Genomic DNA, 23346 nt, shown 5'->3' with positions numbered 1-23346 from the left:
ATGAACTCAGAGGGCAGTCATCACGGGGCCACTGCAGCACAGCTGATCGAGCCGCCGACTACCCGCAACTCAGCGCGGTCACCCTGGACGAATCACGACCAAAGAATCTACGAAACTCGATGGCGGAGGTCCATATCAACAGGTACAAAACGTCATGTCTCTTCAACTCCGGGAGCACAGAGAGCTTCATACATACAAACCTGGTAAGACGCTGTTCGCTCCCCGTTTTCCCCGTGCAGCAAACTATCGCGCTCGCTTCAGGCTCCCACTCGGTCCAGATCCAGGGGCGCACCGCCGCGACACTCACGATCCGAGGCGCTAGTTACTCGAAATTCAAACTCTACATTTTGCCCGAACTCTGCGCGCCACACTTATTAGGCCTAGACTTCCAATGCAACCTCAAGAGCCTCACCCTCAGCTTCGGAGGGCCCCTGCCCCCACTCACGATCTGCAGCCTCGCTACGCTGCAAATTCCCCCCCTGCTCTCTTTGCCAATCTCACTAAGGACTGCAAACCTGTAGCCACTCGTAGCAGGCGGTATAGCCTGCAGGATAGGGTATTTGTCAGAGCAGAGGTCCGAAGGCTACTCAGTGAGAGGGTTATAGAGGCCAGCAATAGTCCCTGGAGAACTCAGGTGGTGGGCGTTAAGACCGGGGAAAAATTCCGTACGGTGGTCGACTACAGTCAGACTATAAATAGATTTACGCTCCTCGACGCGTATCCCCTCCCCAGGATTGCAGACATGATAAACCAGATCGCCCAGTACCGGCTCTTTTCCACGGTGGACCTGAAGTCTGCATACCACCAGCTCCCAATCCGCCCAGAGGACCGCCACTACACGGCATTCGAGGCCGATGGCCGCCTCTTCCATTTCCTCCGGGTCCCTTTCGGCGTCACTAATGGGGTCTCGGTGTTCCAACGAGCAATGGACCGAATGGTGGACCAGTACGGGCTGCGGGCCACGTTTCCGTATCTGGACAATGTCACCATCTGCAGCTATGACCAGCAGGACCACGACGCCAACCTGCACCATTTTCTCCAGATGGCACAGAAACTGAACCTCACGTACAACAGGGAGAAATGCGTTTTCCGCACATCCAGACTAGCCGTCCTTGGCTATGTCGTGAAAAACGGAGTCCTGGGCCCCGACCCGGACCGTATGCTCTTAGAACTCCCTCCCCCTCATTGCCCCAAGGCCCTCAAACGGTGCTTGGGTTTCTTTTCCTACTACGCCCAGTGGGTCCCTCAATATGCGGACAAAGCCCGCCCACTTTTTAGGACCACACGATTTCCCCTGTCAGCCGAGGCACGCCAGGCCTTTGACGGCATCAAGGTGGACATCGCCAAAGCGGCCATGTGGGTGGTGGATGAATCCACCCCATTTCAGGTAGAGAGCGACGCCTCAGAGGTAGCTCTTGCAGCCACGTTAAATCAAGCAGGGAGACCCGTTGCATTTTTCTCCCGTACCCTCTCCGCTTCAGAACTCCGACACTCTTCAGTCGAGAAAGAAGCACAAGCCATTGTGGAGGCTATCCGTCACTGGAGGCACTACCTCGCAGGTAGGAGGTTCACCCTCATCACCGACCAAAGATTGGTTGCCTTCATGTTTGACAACTCGCAAAGGGGCAAAATAAAAAACGATAAAATTCTGAGGTGCAGGATCGAACTCTCCACCTACAATTACGATATCAAATATCGACCAGGGAAGCTCAATGCGCCTCCGGATGCCCTATCCCGCGGGACATGCGCCAGCGTGCAGATCGACCGATTAAAAAGCATCCACAATGACCTCTGCCACCCGGGGGTCACCCGGCTCGCCCACTACATCAGGGCCCGAAACCTGCCTTTCTCCAACGAGGAGGTAAAAGCGATCACCAGGGACTGCCCGATCCGTGCGCAGTGCAAACCGCACTTCTGTAGACCAGACTGGGCCCACCTGGTCAAGGCTTCTAGGCCCTTTGAACGCCTCGCGATTGATTTCAAAGGGCCACTCCCCTTAACTAACAAGAACGTTTACTTCTTGAACGTCGTAGACGAGTTCTCCCGTTTCCCATTCGCTATCCGGTGCCCCGACATGACCTCCCACACAGTCATTAGGGCCCTGCATAGCATCTTTACCCTGTTTGGTTTTCCCAGCTACGTACACAGCGACCGGGGTTCGTCCTTTATGAGCGACGAGCTGCGTCAGTACCAGCACGACAAGGGCATTGCCTCAAGCAGGACTACCAGCTACAACCCCAGGGGGAACGGGCAGGTGGAAAGGGAGAACGCGACGGTCTGGAAGACCGTCCTACTGACCCTCCGGTCTAGAAAGCTCCAAGTCTCCCAGTGGCAGGAAGTCCTCCCAGACGCGCTCCAAGCTATTAGGTCCCTTTTGTGTACGGCGACCAACCAGACCCCTCACGAGAGGCTCTTCATTTTTTCCAGGGGCACTACCACGGGGGTCTCACTTCCGGCATGGCTGAGGACGCCGGGCCCCGTACTCCCTGAGAAAACACGTCAGGGCGCACAAAACCGACCCCCTTGTGGAGAAGGTACGCCTGCTCCCATCCAACCCCCAGTACGCATTCGTCGAGTTCCCTGACGGCCGTCAGGACACTGTATCCCTCCGGGATCTGGCACCCGCCGGATCCAGCGCCCCCTCTACCCCCACAGAAGGATCTCTCACCCTACACCCCATGCTGCCGCCCCCTTGCGCTCCCGAGCCCACGGGCTCGCTCCACCAGTTCTGCGCCCCCACGCCAGCCAGCCCCCAGCGCCCCCAGTCTCCAGTCAAACCAGGAGAGTATGAAGCTCGGATAGAACCCTCCCTGGAGTCCCCCATCGTACCCCAGCACACTACATCCATCCAGCCATCGCAAGAGGCTGCAACCCCGGTGTTCCGCAGATCTCAGCGGACAATCCGACCACCGAACAGACTGACTTTATAGACTAGACCACCACCCCCGCCGGACTTGATTTTTTTGAAGGGGGTGAATGTGGTGAATGTAATATATATGTTAATTCACACTGTCTTTGTAAGCGCAGTAGCGCTATCCTACCACTAGGGGGAGTTGCGCTGGGAGCACTCAGGAACTTGTACTGGGCTCCACCCTTGGCTCCGCCCATGACTCCTTCCCCTAGTGCAGCTGTATAAATACCCATGTCGAGAGTCAGCCTGGGTCACTACGAGTTCATCGATAGGTAACAGGCTGGCTCTGAAGTAAGTCGATTAAAGCCTAGATTCACATCGGAAACACATGTCTGGTGAATTTATGGTTCCATCAGGAGTAACGTGGGGTCATTAGATATTCAGTCTGTCTGAAGGCCGGATCGTTCTTTTGGACCTCCTCAGCTCTGGCGATGCGGCGGGCACGGTTTTTGCAGATGGTGATTCCGGGGGCTTTGTGTCTGGAGCTTGAGCTTCAGTCCGGTGTGTCGGAGACGGTTGGGGTAGGCAGGAGGGTGGTGGGTGGTAGCATTGCCGGCGCGGGACAGTACAGGAGACCCAGGGGGGCGTACGGGGCGCTGGGGGTAACGGCGGGCCGCGGGGAGGGGGGCGCGTTGGCAGGGGAACCAGCTGGCGCCAGGTCTTGTAGGGAGACCGCATCTTGCCGTCCGTCCTAGTGCGCGATGTAGGCGTACTGGGGGTTGGCGTACAGCAGCTGGACCCTCTCGACTAGCGGGCCAGTCTTATGGCTCCTCATATGCCTCCGGAGAAGGACAGGTCCCAGAGCTGTAAGCCAAGATGGAAGCGAGACCCCGGAGATGCACTTCCTAGGGAAGACAAACAAACGGTCGTGAGGGGTCTTGATCGTGGCTGTGCAGAGGAGTGATCTAATGGAGTGGAGGGTGTTGTGGAGACCCTCCTGCCAGCAGGGGTCGGGAGACTTCTAGACTGGAGGGCCGGAAGGATTTCCTTCCACACCGTCGCGTTCTCCCTCTCCACCTGCCCGATTCCCTGCGGGTTATAGCTCGTAGTCCTGCTCGAGGCGATGCCTTTGCTGAGCAGGTACTGACGTAGCTCATCGCTCATGAACGATGTGCCCCGGTCGCTGTGGACGTACGCAGGGAAACCGAACAATGTGAAGATGCTGTGCAGTGCTTTTATCACAGTGGCCGAGGTCATGTCGGGGCAGGGGACGGCGAAGGGGAAGTGGGAGTACTCATCAACAACCGTTAGAAAGTACATATTATGGTTGGTGGAGGGGAGGGGCCCTTTGAAGTCAATACTTAGGCGCTCAAAGGGCCGGGAGGCCTTTACCAGGCGGGCCATCTGGTCGGTAGAAGTGCGGTTTGCACTCCGCGCAGACCTGGCAATCCCTAGTCATGGCCTTGACCGCCTCGGTGGAGACGGGCAGATTGGGGGCCTTAATAAAGTGAGTAAGCTGGTGACCCCCGGGTGGCGTAGGTCATCGTGGATAGCCCGAAGTCGGTCACCTTGCGCGCTGGCGCATGTGCCGCGGGACAGGGCATCTGGGGGCTCATTGAGCTTTCCAGGGTGATACTTGATATCGTAATTGTAGGTGGAGAGTTCGATCCTCCACCTCAAGATTTTGTCAATTTTTATTTTGCCCCGTTGTGCGTTGTCAAACACGAAGGCGACCGACCGCTGGTGATGAGGGTGAGCCTCCTACCGGCTAGGTAGTGCCTCCAGTGCCGCACAGCTTCCACTATGGCTTGTGCTTCCTTCTTGACCAAGGAGTGTTGGATTTCGGAAGCGTGGAGGGTTCTGGAGAAGAATGCTACTGGCCTGCCCGCCTGGTTGAGTGTCGCGGCCTGAAGGAACCTCTGAAGGTTGGCGTCATGGTCCTGCTGATCATGGCCGCAGATGGTAACATTGTCCAAGTACGAGTATGTAGCCCGCAAACCGTACTGGTCCACCATTCGGTCCATTAGTGACGCCGAAGGGGACCCTGAGGAAGTGGAAGAGTCGGCCGGCTGCTTCAAAGGCAGTGTAGTGGCGATCTTCCGGGCGGATTGGGAGCTGGTGGTAGGTCGACTTCAGACTGACCGTTGAGAACACACGGTATTGTGCGATCTGGTTGACCATCTCCGCTATGTGGGGGAGGGGGTACGCATCCAGTTGCGTGAACCGGTTAATGGTCTGGCTGTAGTCCACAACCATCCAATTCTTCTCCCCAGTCCGGACGACCACCACTTGCGCTCTCCAGGGGCTGTTGCTGGCCTTGATGATCCCTTCACTCAACAGTCACAGGACCTCTGACTTGATAAAAGCCATGTCTTGGGAACTGTACAGCCTGCTCCTGGTGGCGATGGGCTTACAGTCGGGAGTGAGGATCGCAAAGAGCGAAGGGGGTCGCAAGGCTGCATACCGTGAGGGGGGGGGGGGGGGCAAGGGTCCGTCGAACTGTAGGGTCAGGCTTTGGTGACTGCATTGGAAGTTTAACCCGAGCAGTAGGGGACCACAGAGGTGAGGGAGGATGTACAGCTTAAAACAAGCATACTCTGCGGTCTGCATCACGAGATTAGCGATACAGTACACCCAGACCTGAACCGAGAGGGAACCGGAGGCAAGGGAGATTGTTTGGGATGCGGGGTAGATGTGGAGGGAGCAGCGCCTTACCGTGTCAGGGTGGACGAAGCTCTCCGTGCTCCCTATGTGGCAGCTTTCTCGATCATCACGGAGATTCAATGGCTCACCCGAGCATGGAGGAGTCGCAGCTTGAGGGTTTCAGTGGGAGGCGTTGTGGCAGAATCGAGGTAGGCCTTGAAGCAGCGAAGCCAATGTTCGAAGATCTCCACGCCTTGCATAACCTGACCCATGGCCGAAACTGTTGCACCAATTGCCTCCACCGCGATCGCCACCCATGCAGTGTCGGCCTGGGTGGCAGCCATGACTGGCACCACTCCCTGCTCCTGGACCTGGATGGACTCCTCCACCTGCGTCTGCAGTTGTTGGAGGCTGGCCTTCGTCCCGTTGTCTAGTCCCTGGATTTCTAACTGCATCGGGTCTATGGGTGGGACTGGAAAATTTAGGAACCCGGGAAACGTCTGGGCGGCAGCTGGTTGCTGGGACTGGGCTGCCCTCCGGCCGTGCGGCCCCTCGGCTGCTCCTATCTCCACCTGCTGTACCGGTACGGCTGTGTGGTGCGCACCAGTCTGTGTCCCAGAAGCCTCATCACTAAAGTGCCCAACCAAGGTGCAGGTCTCTGCGATGGTGGGGGGTGTGGGTGAGTGCAGTGACGCCAAGTCTGGGTCGTCATCGGGCCCAGAGTCTAAGGGTTCCTGCGTCGAGCCCTGAGCCGGTGTTCTTTCTGTCCCCCCCATCTGAGATGCACTGTCCGATCTGTCCGTCATCTGTGTGTCAGTGTCCTGGCTTGACGCCGTCTGTGCATCACTGTCCTGACTGTCGTGCGCGTCAGTGTCCATCGTCCCCATTTCGGGGCTGTCACTGTCCTGGGTGTCCATCCTCTGTTCATCACTGTCCTGGATCTCAGTCCTCTGTGTGTCCAACTGCTGTGTCACAGTGATGGAGGAAGGCCTTCATTGTCGTCTGCCCTCCCCACCGTGGCGTCCGTCCCTGGGGCATTTCTACCTGTCACTTGTGGGGTCCGAGCAGTGCCAGGTGGTCTGGGACGATCAGCGGCAGGTCCTGCAACACACAATGCAGCATGTATCGTTACACACGTGGACTAGGGTGAGGGGGTATAGTGGGGGGTTGGGGTGAGGGTGTGTACTGGGGGGGTGGGGATTGGGGTGAGGGTATGTACTGGGGGGTGGGGTGAGGGTGTGTGGGATGGGGTGAGGGTGTGTGCTGGGGGGGTGGGGATTGGGGTGAGGGTGTGTGCTGTGGGGGGATTGGGATGAGGGTATGTACTGGGGTGGGGTGAGGGTGTGTGGGATGGGGTGAGGGTGTGTGCTGGGGGGGTGGGATGTGGTGAGGGTGTGTGCTGGGGGGGGGATTGGGATGCGGGTATGTACTGGGGGGTGGGGTGAGGGTGTGTGGGATGGGGTGAGGGTGTGTGCTGGGGAGGGGGATTGGGGTGAGGGTGTGTGCTGGGGGAGTATAGGCAGGCAGGGGACTCTCACTTGCTGGTGCGCCTCCTGAGGGGGAGGGGGGGGGGCAGCAAAGCATCAGAGTAAGTCGGTAGAAAGCATCCTGCGCAGATGTCGCCTATATGATGGCATGAGAGCACTGGGCACCCGGCCACGGCGGCTCTCAGGGGTGTGCAGCCCATGAGGGTGAAGTGTGGCAACACTCCTGGGGGGAGGGGTTATTGTCACATGTGTGGCTTGTAGAGGTTGGGTGGTGCCAGGGGGACATCTCGGTGCACTCACCCTGGCTGCCCACGTCAGGTTGTGCATCTTCTTGCGACACTGCTCAGCCATCCGTGGGGTTTGCCCCACCGCGCTTACCGCAAGGCCCACCTCACGCCAATTCCTGCGCACTGTGCTGGCAGGGTGCCGGTGGCCACGTCGACAGCACAGGATCGCCTTCCTATCGACCGCGTCCAGCAGCGTCTCTAGATCGTGATCACGGAACCTCGGGGCGGCACGGCAGGGAGCATCCATCTCGCCGGTCTCGTGACTTTGTGGCACTCGCGCACATTTTAAGCGACTCGGTGCCGTGTCATTGGGGGGTTGCACGAATGATGCCAGTATGGCGCCACGCCCATGCTTCTCGACGCGCCCATGCTGGCCCCTTTTGCGGGCTGAGTCGTCGGATCGGGCCCCTGACGCCGTCGTAAAACGCGACGCCGTTTACGACGGCGCGGGCACTCTGCCGCGGGATGGGAGAATCCCGCCCAAGATTCCAGGGATGACAGTAGGTCTAGTCTTCAATTATGAAGAGTTCAAGCAGGTGCAGCTGAATAGTTATCTTTTAGAGAATCTGGGCTAATGTTTCCAATTCCTGGGTTGAGGATATTGAGATAACACCCTGATTGAGATCAGTGCCCCTGAGCTGTGGTGTCCAAGTTTAAGTCCTCATGAACTGCATAGGAGATTTGGGGGCCTCACGGTAGCATGGTGGTTAGCATCAATGCTTCACAGCTCCAGGGTCCCAGGTTCGATTCCCGGCTGGGTCACTGTCTGTGTGGAGTCTGCACGTCCTCCCCGTGTGTGCGTGGGTTTCCTCCGGGTGCTCCGGTTTCCTCCCACAGTCCAAAGATGTGCGGGTTAGGTGGATTGGCCATGCTAAATTGCCCGTAGTGTAAGGTTAATGGGGGATTGTTGGGTTACGGGTATACGGGTTACGTGGGTTTAAGTAGGGTGATCATTGCTCGGCACAACATCGAGGGCCGAAGGGCCTGTTCTGTGCTGTACTGTTCTATCTATTCTATCACAAATGAAGTTAAAATTGATGTTCCGGTGGTGCAGTGGTTAGCACTGCTGCCTACGGCACTGAGGACCCGGGTTCCAACCCGCTCCCGAGTCACTGTCCGTGTGGAGTTTGCACATTCTCCCCGTGTCCGCGAGGGTCTCACGCCCACAACCAAAGATGTGCAGGGTAGGTAGATTGGCCACTAAATTGCCCCTTAATTGGAAAAAAATAATTGGGTACTCTAAATTTATTTTTTAAAATCGATGTTCCCATTAATGCGCATATATCCCAAGCTTGCCACCTCTAACAGATCTTGACGTGATACCATATGGTGCATACATTAGTGCTTGAAAACGTCTTGACCTCTAGTTCCATGAAATTCAAACCGGGAAAACCAACAAATATAACCACAACTGGACAAAATAGGGTTTTGAGGCTGGACTCAGGCCGCACTTGGTTCCGGGGCTTCTGTCCCTCAGTGCAATTAATGTGAGCCTTTAGGAAGCTTTGCACTCTTCTCTTTGTTTTCCTTTTGTTCCATAAGACCATAAGACATAGGAGTGGAAGTAAGGCCATTTGGCCCATCGAGTCCACTCCGCCATTCAATCATGGCTGATGGGCATTTCAACTCCACCTACCAGCATTCTCCCCATAGCCCTTAATTCCTCGCGACATCAAGAATTTATCTATCTCTGCCTTGAAGCCATTTAGCGTCCCGGCCTCCACTGCACTCCGCGGCAATGAATTCCACAGGCCCACCACTCTCTGGCTGAAGAAATGTCTCCGCATTTCTGTTCTGAATTTACCCCCTCTAATTCTAAGGCTGTGCCCACGGGTCCTCGTCTCCTCGCCTAACGGAAACAGTTTCTTTGCGTCCACCCTTTCTAAGCCATGTATTATCTTGTAAGTTTCTATTAGATCTCCCCTTAACCTTCTAAACTCCAATGAATACAATCCCAGGATCCTCAGCCGTTCCTCATATGTTAGACCCGCCATTCCAGGGATCATCCGTGTGAATCTCCGCTGGACACGCTCCAGTGCCAGTATGTCCTTCCTGAGATGTGGGGCCCAAAACTGGACACAGTACTCCAAATGGGGCCTAACCAGAGCCTTATAAAGGCTCAGTAGCACATCGCTGCTTTTATATTCCAACCCTCTTGAGATAAATGACAACATTGTATTCGCTTTCTTAATCACGGATTCAACCTGCATGTTTACCTTTAGGGAATCCTCGACTAGCACTCCCAGGTCCCTTTGTACTTTGGCATTATGAATTCCCTATGCGTCTTCCAAAGAGTTTTGAAGCTGCCCATCTGCGTTTCCACATACCTACCTCTTCAGCATAAAGCCAGCACATCAATTCTTCAGTACTTACACAAACGTTCAGTTTTCAAAGTGCAATAAAATTATCGGAGGATATTCCACATACTGGATAAATATATTGACTGATGTAATAGAATAAATCTATTAAAAGAAAATATTTGGAAAATTCAAAAGCTGCAGAAGACTTGATGCAGAGTGTTAACAATCTTAATAAACCACTGTGCTCATTTCTGATGGGAACATTAATGGTTTATGGGACTGCAAGAGTCAACAGTAAATGTGGTATGATCAGTAAGATGGTGCTAAAACATAATCAATAATCAGGCTGCTGTTGGTATAGTGATGATTAAATGGTTCATTGCACATTATATTATATGTTTTTAACATAGATTAAATGTAAAATATTTATCCAATTAATTGCCAACAAACTGGTATTAAAACTGAAGTATCAATGGATCCAACAGCAACTGGTTGACAGAATATTGGTTCCCTGTAATTAAATGGGCTCTTCATGAAAAACACCAAATGAAAATACTGGGATGCTGGAAATCGGAAATAAAACCCGAAAAGGCTGGAAATGCTCAGCAGGTCAGGCTGCATCAATGGAGAGAGAAACAATGTTAATTTTTAAGGTCTGTGACGTTTCTTCAATTTAACAATTACATCTTTGATTTATCTGCATAGTTTGGTTTCCACCTGTGTATTGTCGGATGGATGATTGATAAAAAGGCAGGGTATCCCACAACCCATTCAAACCCTAACTGTGGCTCCAACAAGATTGGTATCATTGATTACGGAGTGCGAACAAATCTGAGTGAGCTTTGGGATGCTTACTGCTTTCGAGAGCAAGGTAAGTGAGGAATTCAATACATTCTTTGGCTCTTACTTGCTGGTTCGCTAATTTAGTTTTTCTAAACAAAACAATGCTGTGTTTGATTTGCAAACGCTTTAAGGAACACTAATTAGTTGGTATTTTCTGGTATTCACAGATGTTCAGTGTGTGTGTAAGGAAGGCTTTGTCGGTGATGGTTATTCCTGCAATGGGAACCTTATGGAAGTGCTGTCCAGTTACTCCAATTTTTCAGTTTTCTATTCTGTAAGTATTATTCCAGTACAACTTTATTTTATTATTTTTACAAGTGTGGTCAACGGTTTGTTTTAACATTTTCTCTTTCTTATTAGAAATTATTAGATTATGCCAATGCGACTGAAGAAGGAATGGAATTTCTAGAATTCCTGTCAGACGAGACAACCAATGAAACTTTGTTTGTGCCCTTAGATTCTAGTTTTGGAATAAATGAGGTAAGAATTTTTTGCTTCCTGGATATTTCCTTCCTGCTCTAAACAAACCAAATGTGCAATTCTTGAAGACGGAAATGACTTAGAACCTTGTTAACAATTGATTATGCTTGTACAAAGAACCCATCTCTTTGTAGGTAGTGGCTGAGAAAGGATTGTGAGCAAGAGAGCATCAGGAACACGTTCTCCTTGCCTTCATGGGTCTTTAACACCCACTTAAATTAAAGGCATTATAGAAATCCACATTGCTGTTGTTAAAGGACAACATCTCCAGCAATGAAGCATTCCCTCAATGTAAAATTGACTTGAAAGGCTAGGTGGTGAGCTGGGACGTAGGACCATAATTCACACTCTTCTGCCTCAAAGTGTGCTACAAACTGAACCAGTCTTACGATTATAGATCATTATAATTGCAAAACTCTGGTGCAAGATTAACACTTAACATTTTTTAAATTATATCTAGACCTTACCATGGAAGGATCTTGAAAACCACATCTCCAGGAACAATAGTTTTATTTACTACGATGAGTTGAGTGATGATACACTTATTTCATCCAGGCTAGGATATGATCTTCTCATTGTTGACACTGGACCTACGAATCAGACCCTTCTAAATGTAAGTTATATATTAGACTTGGAGTTTTTCTGTTCAAAGACGAAACTTGCTGCCTATTCATTTGAAAGTTCCGTACACATTTCAAAACTGTGTTTCAGCAGTGATTCATGCAAAAGACACATTGCTGTGTTCTTTTTGTTAGCTACACGGCAGATGTTCAAAACATTGATGATGCTGAGCATGGTGCAATTACAAAATAGTGTTCCTACTGTTTGTGAAAATCAATCATTCCTAGCCATGCAAATGGACATCCAGTCAGGTAGTTTTCTCTTCATTGACCTTCAGCCGAATTTAATTCTCCTTCAGGAGGGATTCTTAAAACAATATGTAGATAGTCCAACCAGGGAAGGGGCTGTACTGGACCTGGTATTGGGGAATGAGCCTGGCCAGGTGGTAGAAGTTTCACTGGGGGAACATTTTGGGAACAGTGACCATAATTCAGTAAGTTTTAAAGTGCTGGTGGACAAGGATAAGAGTGGTCCTCGGGTGAATGTGCTAAATTGGGGGAAGGCTAATTATAACAATAAGGCGGGAACTGAAGAACCTAGATTGGGGGCGGATGTTCAAAGGTAATTCAACATCTGACATGTGGGAGGCTTTCAAATGGCAGTTGAAAGGAGTTCAGGACCGGCATGTTCCTGTGAGGAAGAAGGATAAATATGGCAAATTTCAGGAACCCTTGATAACGAGAGAAAATGTAGGCCTCGTCAAGAAGAAAAAGGAGGCATTTGTCAGGGCTAGAAGGCTGGGAACAGACGAAGCCTGTGTGGAATATAAGGAAAGTAGGAAGGAACTTAAGCAAGGAGTCAGGAGGGCTAAAAGGGGTCACAAAAAGTCACTGGCAAATAGGGTTAAGGAAAATCCCAAGGCTTTTTATACGTATATAAAAAGCAAGAGGGTAGCCAGGGAAAGGGTTGGCCCACTGAAGGACAGGGGAGGGAATCGATGTGTGGAACCAGAGGAAATGGGCGAGGGACTAAATGAGTACTTTGCATCGGTAGTCACCAAAGAGAAGCAATTGGTGGATGTTGAGTCTGGAGAAGGGTGTGTAGAAAGCCTGGGTCACATTGAGATCCAAAAAGACGAGGTGTTGGGCGTCTTGAAAAATATTAAGGTGGATAAGTCCCCAGGGCCTGATGGGATCTACCCCAGAATACTGAAGGAGGGAAGAGAGGAAATTGCTGACACCTTGACAGAAATCTTTGGATCTTCACTGTCTTCAGGTGATGTCCCGGAGGACTGGAGAATAGCCAATGTTGTTCCTTTGTTCAAGAAGGGTAGCAAGGAAAATCCAGGGAACTACAGACCAGTGAGCCTTACATCAATGGTAGGGAAACTACTGGAGAGAATTCTTCGAGACAGGATCTATTCCCATTTGGAAGCAATGGGAATTCCTTCCCATCACTAACTTGATCGAGTTTTTCGAGGAGGTCACAAAGATGATTGATGCTGGTAGGGCAGTGAATATTGTCTACATGGACTTCAGTAAGGCCTTTGACAAGGTCCCTCATGGCAGACTGGCCTTGACTTTCTGACCAACAGACCACAGTCAGTAAGAATGAACACCAACACCTCCTCCACAATAGTCCTCAATACCGGTGCCCCGCAAGGCTGCGTACTTAGCCCCCTACTCTACTCCCTGTACACACACGACTGCATGGCAAAACTTGGTTCCAACTCCATCTACAAGTTTGCTGACGATACGACCATAGCGGGCCGGATCTCGAATAACGACGAGTCCGAATACAGGAGGGAGATAGAGAACCTAGTGGAGTGGTGCAGCGACAACAATCTCTCCCTTAATGCCAGCAAAACTAAAGAGCTGGTCACCGACTTCAGGAAGCAAAGTACTGTGCACACCCCTCTCAGCATCAACGGAGCCGAGGTAGAGATGGTGAGCAGTTTCAAATTCCTAGGGGTGCACATCACCAAAATCTGTCATGGTCCACTCATGTCGACGCTATCACCAAGAAAGCACAACAGCGCCTTTACTTCCTCAGGAAACTAAGGAAATTTGGCATGTCCACATTAACCCTTACCAACTTTTACAGATGCACTATAGAGAGCATCCTATCGGGCTGCATCACAGCCTGGTATGATCTGTTGAGCTGCTTGCAGAAAAATACTTTTCACTGTACCTCGGTACACGTGACAATAAACAAATCCAATCCAATCCAATCCAAAGGTGAAGTCACACAGGATCAGATGTGAGCTGGCAAGATGGATACAGAACTGACTAGGTCATAGAAGGCAGAGAGTAGCAATGGAAGGGTGCTTTTGTGATTGGAGGGCTGTGACTAGTGGTGTTCTGCAGGGATCAGTGCTGGGACCGTTGCTGTTTGTAGTATATATAAATGATTTGGAGTAAAATGCAACTGGTCTGTGATGCGACCATCAATTCACACAAGACGATTAGTAGAAGTGAACAATGGTTTTAATAAGCTAGATCTGTGCCTGCCTGCGACTGCCCTGTACTGAGTGCCGCCTACAGGCTGCAGGTTTATATACCACCCCCAAAGGGGAGGAGCCACAGGGGCATCAACATAATACAATACAATACAGTGGTGAATTGCAGTAGCAATACGTTCACCACGGTCTGATTAGTAAGTTTGTGGACGACACAAAGGTTGGTGGAATTGCGGATAGTGATGAGGACTGTCAGAGGATACAGCAGGATTTAGATTGTTTGGAGACTTGGGCGGAGAGAAGACAGATGGAGTTTAATCCGGACAAAAGTGAGGGAAGGTCACATTTTGGAAGGTCTAATACAGGTAGGGAATATACAGTGAATGGTAGAATCCTCAAGAGTATTGACAGTCAGAGAGATCTGGGCGTACAGGTCCACAGGTCACTGAAAGGGGCAACACAGGTAGAGAAGCTAGTCAAGAAGGCATACGGCATGCCTGCCTTCATTGGCCGGGGCATTGAGTATAAAAATTGGCAAGTCATGTTGCAGCTGCGTGGAAACTTAGTTAGGCCACACTTGGGGTATAGTGTTCAATTCTGGTCACCACACTACCAGAAGGATGTGGAGGCTTTGGAGAGGGTGCAGAAGAGATTTACCAGGATCTTGCCTGGTATGGGGGGCATTAGCTATGAGGAGAGGTTGAATAAACTTATTTTGTTCTCACTGGAACATTGAAGGTTGAGGGGTGACTTGATAAGAGGTCTACACATTTATGAGGTGCATAGACAGAGTGGATAGCCAGAGGCTTTTTCCCAGTGTAGAGGAGTCAATTACTAGGGGGCATTCGTTTAAGGTGCGAGGGGCAAGGTTTAGAGGAGATGTATGAGGCAAGTTTTTTTTACACAGAGAGTAGTGGGTGAATGGAACTTGTTGCCGGAGGGGGTGCTGGAAGCAGGGACGATAGTGACATTCAAGGGTGTCTTGACAAATACATTAATAGGATGGGAATAGAGCGATATAGACCCCGGAAGAGTAGAAGATTTTAGTTTAGACGGGCAGCTTGGTCGGCGCAGGCTTGGAGGGCCGAAGGGCCTGTTCCTGTGCTGTACTTTTCTTTGTTCTTTGTTCAACCTTTGCTAATTTTACACTGTTGACAATACATAGAAAAAACTCAGTGAGAATTTCTAGAGTTTTACAACATAATGCTGTATTAAAAAGAAAAGCCACATATGCTGGAAATCTGAAATCAAAACAGAACATGTTGTAAATATACAGGAGCTCCAGACAGCATTGTGAAGAGAAAAGAGCAACTTTAGGTTTTGAGTGTACTACAATCAGCCTGTACTTCAAATAGATAGGACATATCCCAGAACAGAAAACTCCTTTTGGATAGAAGATAAATAGTATGGGGCTATAGGGAGGGTATAAGACAGTGATGGGTGAAGATAACAAGATATTCCAAAAAATACATAGCAAGAATTCTAAATAATATAGGAAAAGAAAAGACAAGATGAAAGGGAAAGTTGGAAATAAAACATAATTTTCTGGCATTAGAGAGTAAGGGTAAGATTCTCCATTTTGGAGATTCGGGCTGGATTCTCCGATTTTGAGGCTATGTCGAAAATGTCTAGCTTTACAATGAAAAAGTCGGTGTCGTCCCTGCACCGATGCTCTGCCCGGTGGGGAGCTAGATGCGGCGCCGGGTAAAACTCCCAGCATTCCCAACATAAACGGCCGGAGAATTGCCGGGTCCATGGCCACGCATGCGCACTGCGACAACCTGCAGCGGTCGCACTGTACAACATGGCGCCAGCCATGCATGGACCCGGCTGGCCAAATAGTGTTCCCCTGGCCCTCGCCACCCCGGAGCAGCCCCCACCAGTCCTCCCAGCCCTCTCTGAAGCTCCCCCTGCCCACAGCATGGCTCCTGCCCCCTGTCTGTGACGGTGCTGGACACAGTCCGCAGCCGCCACGCCGAATTTCCGAACACTCAGACCACATGCGACCCGGGCGGTCGAGAACTCGGCCCATTGGATTCGGACCATCGGAGGAGGGCCTCAGGGCGACGAGCTGATGCTCCTACGTGATGCTTATTTTGAGGGATCGCAGCATCCAAAAAATGGCACCAACCCTGATTCGTCGTAAACGGGGATTCTCTGCTCGATCGCCAAATACAATTTTGGCGTTGGGCAACGGAGAGTGCCGTCCTATATTCTCTCGTTGGAGTAAAGTTGCTCCGACATTGGGTGCGACACCCAGAAGCAATTCGCTCTCCCTTCCCATGCAGATTTATGCATCCGTATCCCGCTATCGGGCTGCCATTTTGAGCGGGCGCCCCGATACAGAGGTCTGATGGCTGGCATCCGCTCCTGCCCACAACACAAATCTCCTCCCCCCGCCCCTGACAGCACACATGCATTAGGTTGACCCCACCCCACCCACCACTGACGCCCCATCAGAGACCCTCCCATCAGACCGCCCATATCAGAACCCCACCACTATCAGAGACCTTCCATATCAGAGAACCCCCATATCAGAGAACCCCCATATCAGAGAACCCCCTTATCAGAGATGCCCCCATATCAGAGATGCCCCCCATATCAGAGATGCCCCCCATATCAGAGAACCCCCATATCAGAGAACCCCCATATCAGAGAACCCCCCATATCAGAGATGCCCCCATATCAGAGAACCCCCATATCAGAGAACCCCCCATATCACAGATGCCCCCATATCACAGATGCCCCCATATCACAGATGCCCCCATATCAGAGATGCCCCCATATCAGAGATGCCCCCATATCAGAGAACCCCCATATCAGAGAACCCCCATATCAGAGATGCCCCCATATCAGAGATGCCCCCATATCAGAGATGCCCCCATATCAGAGATGCCCCCATATCAGAGATGCCCCCATATCAGAGATGCCCCCATATCAGAGATGCCCCCATATCAGAGATGCCCCCATATCAGAGATGCCCCCATATCAGAGATGCCCCCATATCAGAGATGCCCCCATATCAGAGACCTCCCCATGTCAGAGATGCCCCATGTCAGAGATTCCCCATGTCAGAGATTCCCCATGTCAGAGATGTCCCATGTCAGAGATGTCCCATGTCAGAGATGTCCCATGTCAGAGATGTCCCATGTCAGAGATGCCCCATATCTGAGATGCCCCATATCTGAGATGCCCCATATCTGAGATGTCCCATATCAGAGATGCCCCATATCAGAGATGCCCCATATCAGAGATGCCCCATATCAGAGATGCCCCATGTCAGAGATGTCCCCATAGCAGAGATGCCCCCATATCAGAGACCCCCTTATCAGAGATGCCCCATATCAGAGAACCCCCATATCAGAGATTCCCCCATATCAGAGACCCCCATGTCAGAGACCCCTCGATATCAGAGACACCCCCAATATCAGAGATGCCCCCATATCAGAAAACCCCGATATCAGAGATCCCCCATATCAGAGACCCCTATATTAGACCCCACAAATCAGAGCCCCCCATATCAGCGACGCTCATAGACACTCCCGCATCAGAGGCTCCCCCATATCAAAGGTAGCCCCCATATCAGAGACGCCCCCCATATAAGACACTGCCACATCATAGACCCACAAATATCAGAGCCCATATCAGAGATCTCCCCCATATCAGAGACCTCCCCATATCAGAGACCCCCATTTCAGAGACCCCACATATCAGATACCCATGAGAGACCTTCCTATATCAGAGACCCCCATATCAGAGATGCCCCCATATCAGAGACCCCACATATCAGAGGCCCCCCACATCAGAACCCCTAAATCAGAGACCCCCATATCAGATACCCATGAGAGACCTTCCTATATCAGAGAGCCCAAATATTAGAGATGCCCCCATATCAGAGACTCCCCAATATCAGAGACCCCCCCATATCTGAGATACACCCATATAACAGAGACCCTCATATCACAGACCCTCATATCAGAGACCCCCCATATGAGAGACCCCTATATTAGACCCCATATTAGATCCCACAAATCAGAGCCCCACTTTTCAGAGTCACTCATAGAGACTCCCGCATCAGAGGCTTCCCCCATGTCAAAGGTGCCCCTATATCAGAGCTGCCCCCCATATCAGGCACTGCCACATCATAGACGCCCAAATATCAGTGACCTCCCATATCAGAGACCTCCCATATCAGAGACCCCCCCATATCAGAGACCCCCCCGTAACAGAGACCCCCCCGTAACAGAGACCCCCCCGTAACAGAGACCCCCCCGTAACAGAGACCCCCCCGTAACAGAGACCCCCCCGTAACAGAGACCCCCCCGTAACAGAGACCCCCCCGTAACAGAGACCCCCCCGTAACAGAGACCCCCCCGTAACAGAGACCCCCCCGTAACAGAGACCCCCCCGTAACAGAGACCCCCCCGTAACAGAGACCCCCCCGTAACAGAGACCCCCCCGTAACAGAGACCCCCCCGTAACAGAGACCTCCCCGTAACAGAGACCTCCCCGTAACAGAGACCTCCCCGTAACAGAGACCTCCCCGTAACAGAGACCTCCCCGTAACAGAGACCTCCCCGTAACAGAGACCTCCCCGTAACAGAGACCTCCCCGTAACAGAGACCTCCCCGTAACAGAGACCTCCCCGTAACAGAGACCTCCCCGTAACAGAGACCTCCCCGTAACAGAGACCTCCCCGTATCAGAGACCTCCCCGTAACAGAGACCTCCCCGTAACAGAGACCTCCCCGTAACAGAGACCTCCCCGTAACAGAGACCTCCCCGTAACAGAGACCTCCCCGTATCAGAGACCTCCCCGTATCAGAGACCTCCCCGTATCAGAGACCTCCCCGTATCAGAGACCTCCCCGTATCAGAGACCTCCCCGTATCAGAGACCTCCCCGTATCAGAGACCTCCCCGTATCAGAGACCTCCCCGTATCAGAGACCGCCCCGTAACAGAGACCTCCCCGTAACAGAGACCTCCCCGTAACAGAGACCTCCCCGTATCAGAGACCTCCCCGTATCAGAGACCTCCCCGTATCAGAGACCGCCCCGTATCAGAGACCGCCCCGTATCAGAGACCGCCCCGTAACAGAGACCTCCCCGTATCAGAGACCGCCCCGTATCAGAGATGCCCCCATATCAGAGAACCCCTAAATCAGAGACCCCACATATCAGATACCCATGAGAGATTTTCCTATATCAGAGACCCCCATATCAGACACCACCATATCAAACACCCCCCCCATATCAGAGACCCCCCATTTCAGAAACCCCCATGTCAGAGACCACACATATCAGAGGCCCTCCACATCAGAGAACCCCTAAATCAGAGAACCCCAACTCAGATAACCCATGAGACCTCCCCTTATCAGAGATGGCCCCATATCAGAGACCCCCCCATATCAGAGCCACCTTATCAGAGAACCCCCCTCATATAAGAGTGTCATGGCGGCATGGAGAATCGGGCATCCAGCCCATCACATTTGCCCTACACACGATTCTCCACCTCTGCTACTGGCAGGGGGTGGCGGAGAATCCACCCCTAAAACTGCAAAATTAAAAATTTTTAAAAATACTCAAGCACACTTTCCCTATAAGGTATGTGTCTTTCACACCCAAAGAGTTAACTGATCTGGAACTGAGAAACAGTCTACACCAAATAGGTTCAGCAGTGGTGCTACATGCATAAATCCACGCTTACCTTTTTTTACACCTTCCCAGTTGGGATCCCCAATCCCAGCTGCAACAATGAAACTCCACTGCAGCAATCCAGGAGAGGACTGGCTATGAGGAGGGCATAGCAGACATGCCCACATTTTACTTCAGCTTCCATATTCAGGTAAGTTTCATATACGCCTCAAGATTTTCAATGGGGATGGCAGGTGAGTGAGGGGTGACTGGGTGGGTGGGTGAGTGAGGGGTGACTGGGTGGATGGGTGAGTGGGAATGACTGGGTGGGTGGGTGAGTGATAGGTTACTGGGTGGGTGGGTGGGTGAGTGGATTGATGACTGGGTGGGTAAGTGAGTGAGGGGTGGGTGGGTGAGGGGTGACTGGATGGGTGGGTGAGTGGATTGATGATTGGGTGGGTAGGTGAGTGGGGTAACTGGGTGGCTGGGTGGTGAGTGTCTGAAGAGTGACTGTTGATAGATGAGTGGGGGGTGATTGGGTGGGTGGGTGAGTGGGGATGACCGGGTGGGTGAGGGGTGACTGGGTGGGTGGGTGAGTGAGGGGTGACTGGGTGGATGGGTGAGTGGGAATGACTGGGTGGGTGGGTGAGTGATAGGTTACTGGGTGGGTGGGTGGGTGAGTGGATTGATGACTGGGTGGGTAAGTGAGTGAGGGGTGGGTGGGTGAGGGGTGACTGGATGGGTGGGTGAGTGGATTGATGATTGGGTGGGTAGGTGAGTGGGGTAACTGGGTGGCTGGGTGGTGAGTGTCTGAAGAGTGACTGTTGATAGATGAGTGGGGGGTGATTGGGTGGGTGGGTGAGTGGGGATGACCGGGTGGGTGAGGGGTGACTGGGTGGGTGGGTGAGGGTATTGATGACTGGGTGGGTAGGTGAGTGGGGTAACTGGGTGGGTGAGTGTGTGGGTCTGTGGAGGTGGCTGGGTGGTGAGTGTCTGGGGAGTGAATTCTGATAGGTGAGGGAGGGGTGATTGGGTGGGTGGGTGAGTGGGGGTGACTGGGTGGGTGGGTGAGGGGATTGAAGACTGGGTGGGTAGGTGAGTGGGGTAACTGGGTGGGTGGGTGCGTGGGTCTGTGGAGGTGGCTGGGTGGTGAGTGTCTGAGGATTGACTGTTGATAGGTGAGGGAGGGGTGATTGGGTGGGTAGGTGAGGGAGGGGTGTTTGGGTGGGTGGGTGAGTGGGGATGACTGGGTGGGTGAGGGGTGACTGGGTGGGTGGGTGTGTGAGTCTGTGGAGGTGGCTGGATGGTGAGTGTCTGAGGAGTGACTTGATAGGTAAGGGAGGGGTGATTGGGTGGGTTGGTGAGTGGGGATGACTGGGTGGGTGGGTGAGTGAGGGGTGACTGGGTGGGTGAGTGGATTGATGACTGGGTAGGTAGGTGAGTGAGGGGTGATTGGGTGGGTTGGTGAGTGGGGATGACTGGGTGGGTGGGTGAGTGGATTGATGACTGGGTGGGTGGGTGAGTGAGGGGTGTGTGGGTGGGTGAGTGGATTGATGACTGGGTGGGTAGGTGAGTGAGGGGTGACTGGGTGGGTGAGTGGATTGATGACTGGGTAGGTAGGTGAGTGAGGGGTGATTGGGTGGGTTGGTGAGTGGGGATGACTGGGTGGGTGGGTGAGTGGATTGATGACTGGGTAGGTTGGAGAGTGGGGATGACTGGGTGGGTGGGTGAGTGGATTGATGACTGGGTGGGTAGGTGAGTGAGGGGTGACTGGGTGGGTGAGTGGATTGATGACTGGGTAGGTAGGTGAGTGAGGGGTGACTGGATGGGTGGGTAAGTGGGGGTGACTGGGTGGGTGGGTGAGTGGATTGATGACTGGGTGGGTAGGTGAGTGAGGGGTGTGTGGGTGTGGGGGTTTGACTGGGTGGGTGAGTGTCTGTGGAGGGACTGTTGATGGGAGAGGGAGAGGTGATTGGGTGGGTGGGTGAGTGAGTTGATGATTGGCTGGGTGAATGAGTGGATGACTGGGTGAGCATGGCATGTGAGTGAATGGATGTCTGAGTGGGTGGGTGGGGTGTGAGTGGGTAGTTTGGTCAGAGGGCAAATGGGGGTGTGGAGGCTCCTGAGTTGAGTTCCGCTATTGCTGTGTTACAATAGAGATCTAAAACTAGTAACATTTCTGGGGCATTATTCAGGTAAGTAGCATGTATTTAGCCAAATCCTGAACCCTAAGCTCAGCGTTTGGAACTTTTAAGGAGTGGCTCAGGCAGCACATATCAGCCCATCGGAGGATTAAACATCCCAGTGCATGTGCACACATCAGGGTTTTCCAATGTGCACCAATAGCATAAATTCAATGCATCAAAAATCTGGCCCATCTTCCTCAACTGGCAACCTGGTTAGTTTTTGTGCCAAATTGCTTTATTCTGTTGAAGAGTGTTCTGCTGATTCTTTGCACACTTTTTCTTCTCTAATTGACCACATGATCCAATTGCATTTTGTTTTAGTTTCCCTGACTGAATGCTTTATGGTCATCAAATGTCCCAATAAAAACTCCCTAGCAGGGCACAGCATTCAAAATATGCTTTAAAGCCATTTTATAGCCAGTACTCTGGATTACATGCCTAACCTGGATCATTTTACTGGGAGGCTTTTCTGCAATCAACTAAGAAAGGAACCAAAGGACCTAAAAAATAGACATGACAGTGAGCAATGTCGGCTCTTGATTTTCTTCATCTTCAAAACTCAGAACGTATATTCTGTCTATGACTCTGTGATTGTGTGTTCCCAGCAATGATCTGTACAGACAGGAAATGCAGTGCAGGTGCATAATACTGTAATTTCTGAACTATTAATTTTAATAATTTTACTGGACAATAAAATATCACCGGCTCTTGACTGGCAATTTCCTGCCATGAGCGTGGTTCACTGCTGTGAGTATTGCAACTCAAACTGGTCTCTTGTGTGTTGTTGAATTTCAATTTTGTCCTGATTTCACTTTTGGCATAATTTATGTGCATAAATTAGTAACACAAATTAATTTGTCCACAAATTACTTTCCCTATCCGATGGGGTAAATGCAAATCAGAAAGGAATTTCAAACCAATTGAAAATTCAGTAGGATAGATTATGTCAGTTGCAAACCTTAGCTTCATTTGTTCAGCAATACGATTTCAGTGGCTGACAATGTAACTATTATTTAAAGGCTACCTTTCTTAATTTTGGGAGATGATTTCTAAATTAGGCTCTGAAATTTGACACATACAAATAAGAACAGGAAGAATATCTGCTTGCCTACCAAACCTATTCCATCCAGGCTATAATGCAACCTCTACATACTGCTAATCTATTCTGAAATCTTCTACCACCACCCACAAGCACCCTACCACCACAGCCTCTTAAGTAAAAAGGCCCAGACCTTCAAGTCGGTCCTGGTAGGTGATAATCCTTTAAACCAGATATCAATCCAGTGGCCTTTCCATGAATACTATTTGGGCTTTTTTCTCCCATTATGTGACAGAAGCCAAACTGGGTAGAGTATTATAGAGATAGTCTAACCAAGGTCTGAAACAGAGAAAGGATGGTGTTTTTACTTTTGTATTTAAATAATCCGGCGAAATGTCCTAACCGCTCAATTTCTTTTGCAATTGTCACACTGCAGTGATCATGGATGTTCAGTGATTTGTGCAATACCGCACCCTCCCCGGATCTTCTCTTGCTCAGCAATGTTGAACACACAACGCTGTAGAGTTATGTTTGGCATTGCTCCTACCTGATTGCATCGTGCTACATTTATCTATGCTT

General features: G+C 51.3%; 1 protein-coding gene across 1 annotated transcript in view; it reads left to right on the top strand.

Moving 5' to 3' along the window:
* Window positions 1–23346, top strand: part of stab1 (stabilin 1) — a 324671-nt gene that overhangs the window by 283074 nt on the left and 18251 nt on the right. The window contains exons 62-65 of the mRNA XM_038812582.1: window positions 10274–10439; window positions 10579–10685; window positions 10772–10891; window positions 11352–11504. Coding sequence (XP_038668510.1) covers window positions 10274–10439; window positions 10579–10685; window positions 10772–10891; window positions 11352–11504 — 546 coding nt within the window. The remainder of the gene's footprint in view (window positions 1–10273; window positions 10440–10578; window positions 10686–10771; window positions 10892–11351; window positions 11505–23346) is intronic.

Source organism: Scyliorhinus canicula, chromosome 11, assembly GCF_902713615.1.
Source record: "Scyliorhinus canicula chromosome 11, sScyCan1.1, whole genome shotgun sequence".
NCBI lineage: Eukaryota > Metazoa > Chordata > Chondrichthyes > Carcharhiniformes > Scyliorhinidae > Scyliorhinus > Scyliorhinus canicula.
This window is presented reverse-complemented; position numbering and strand designations above follow the sequence as displayed.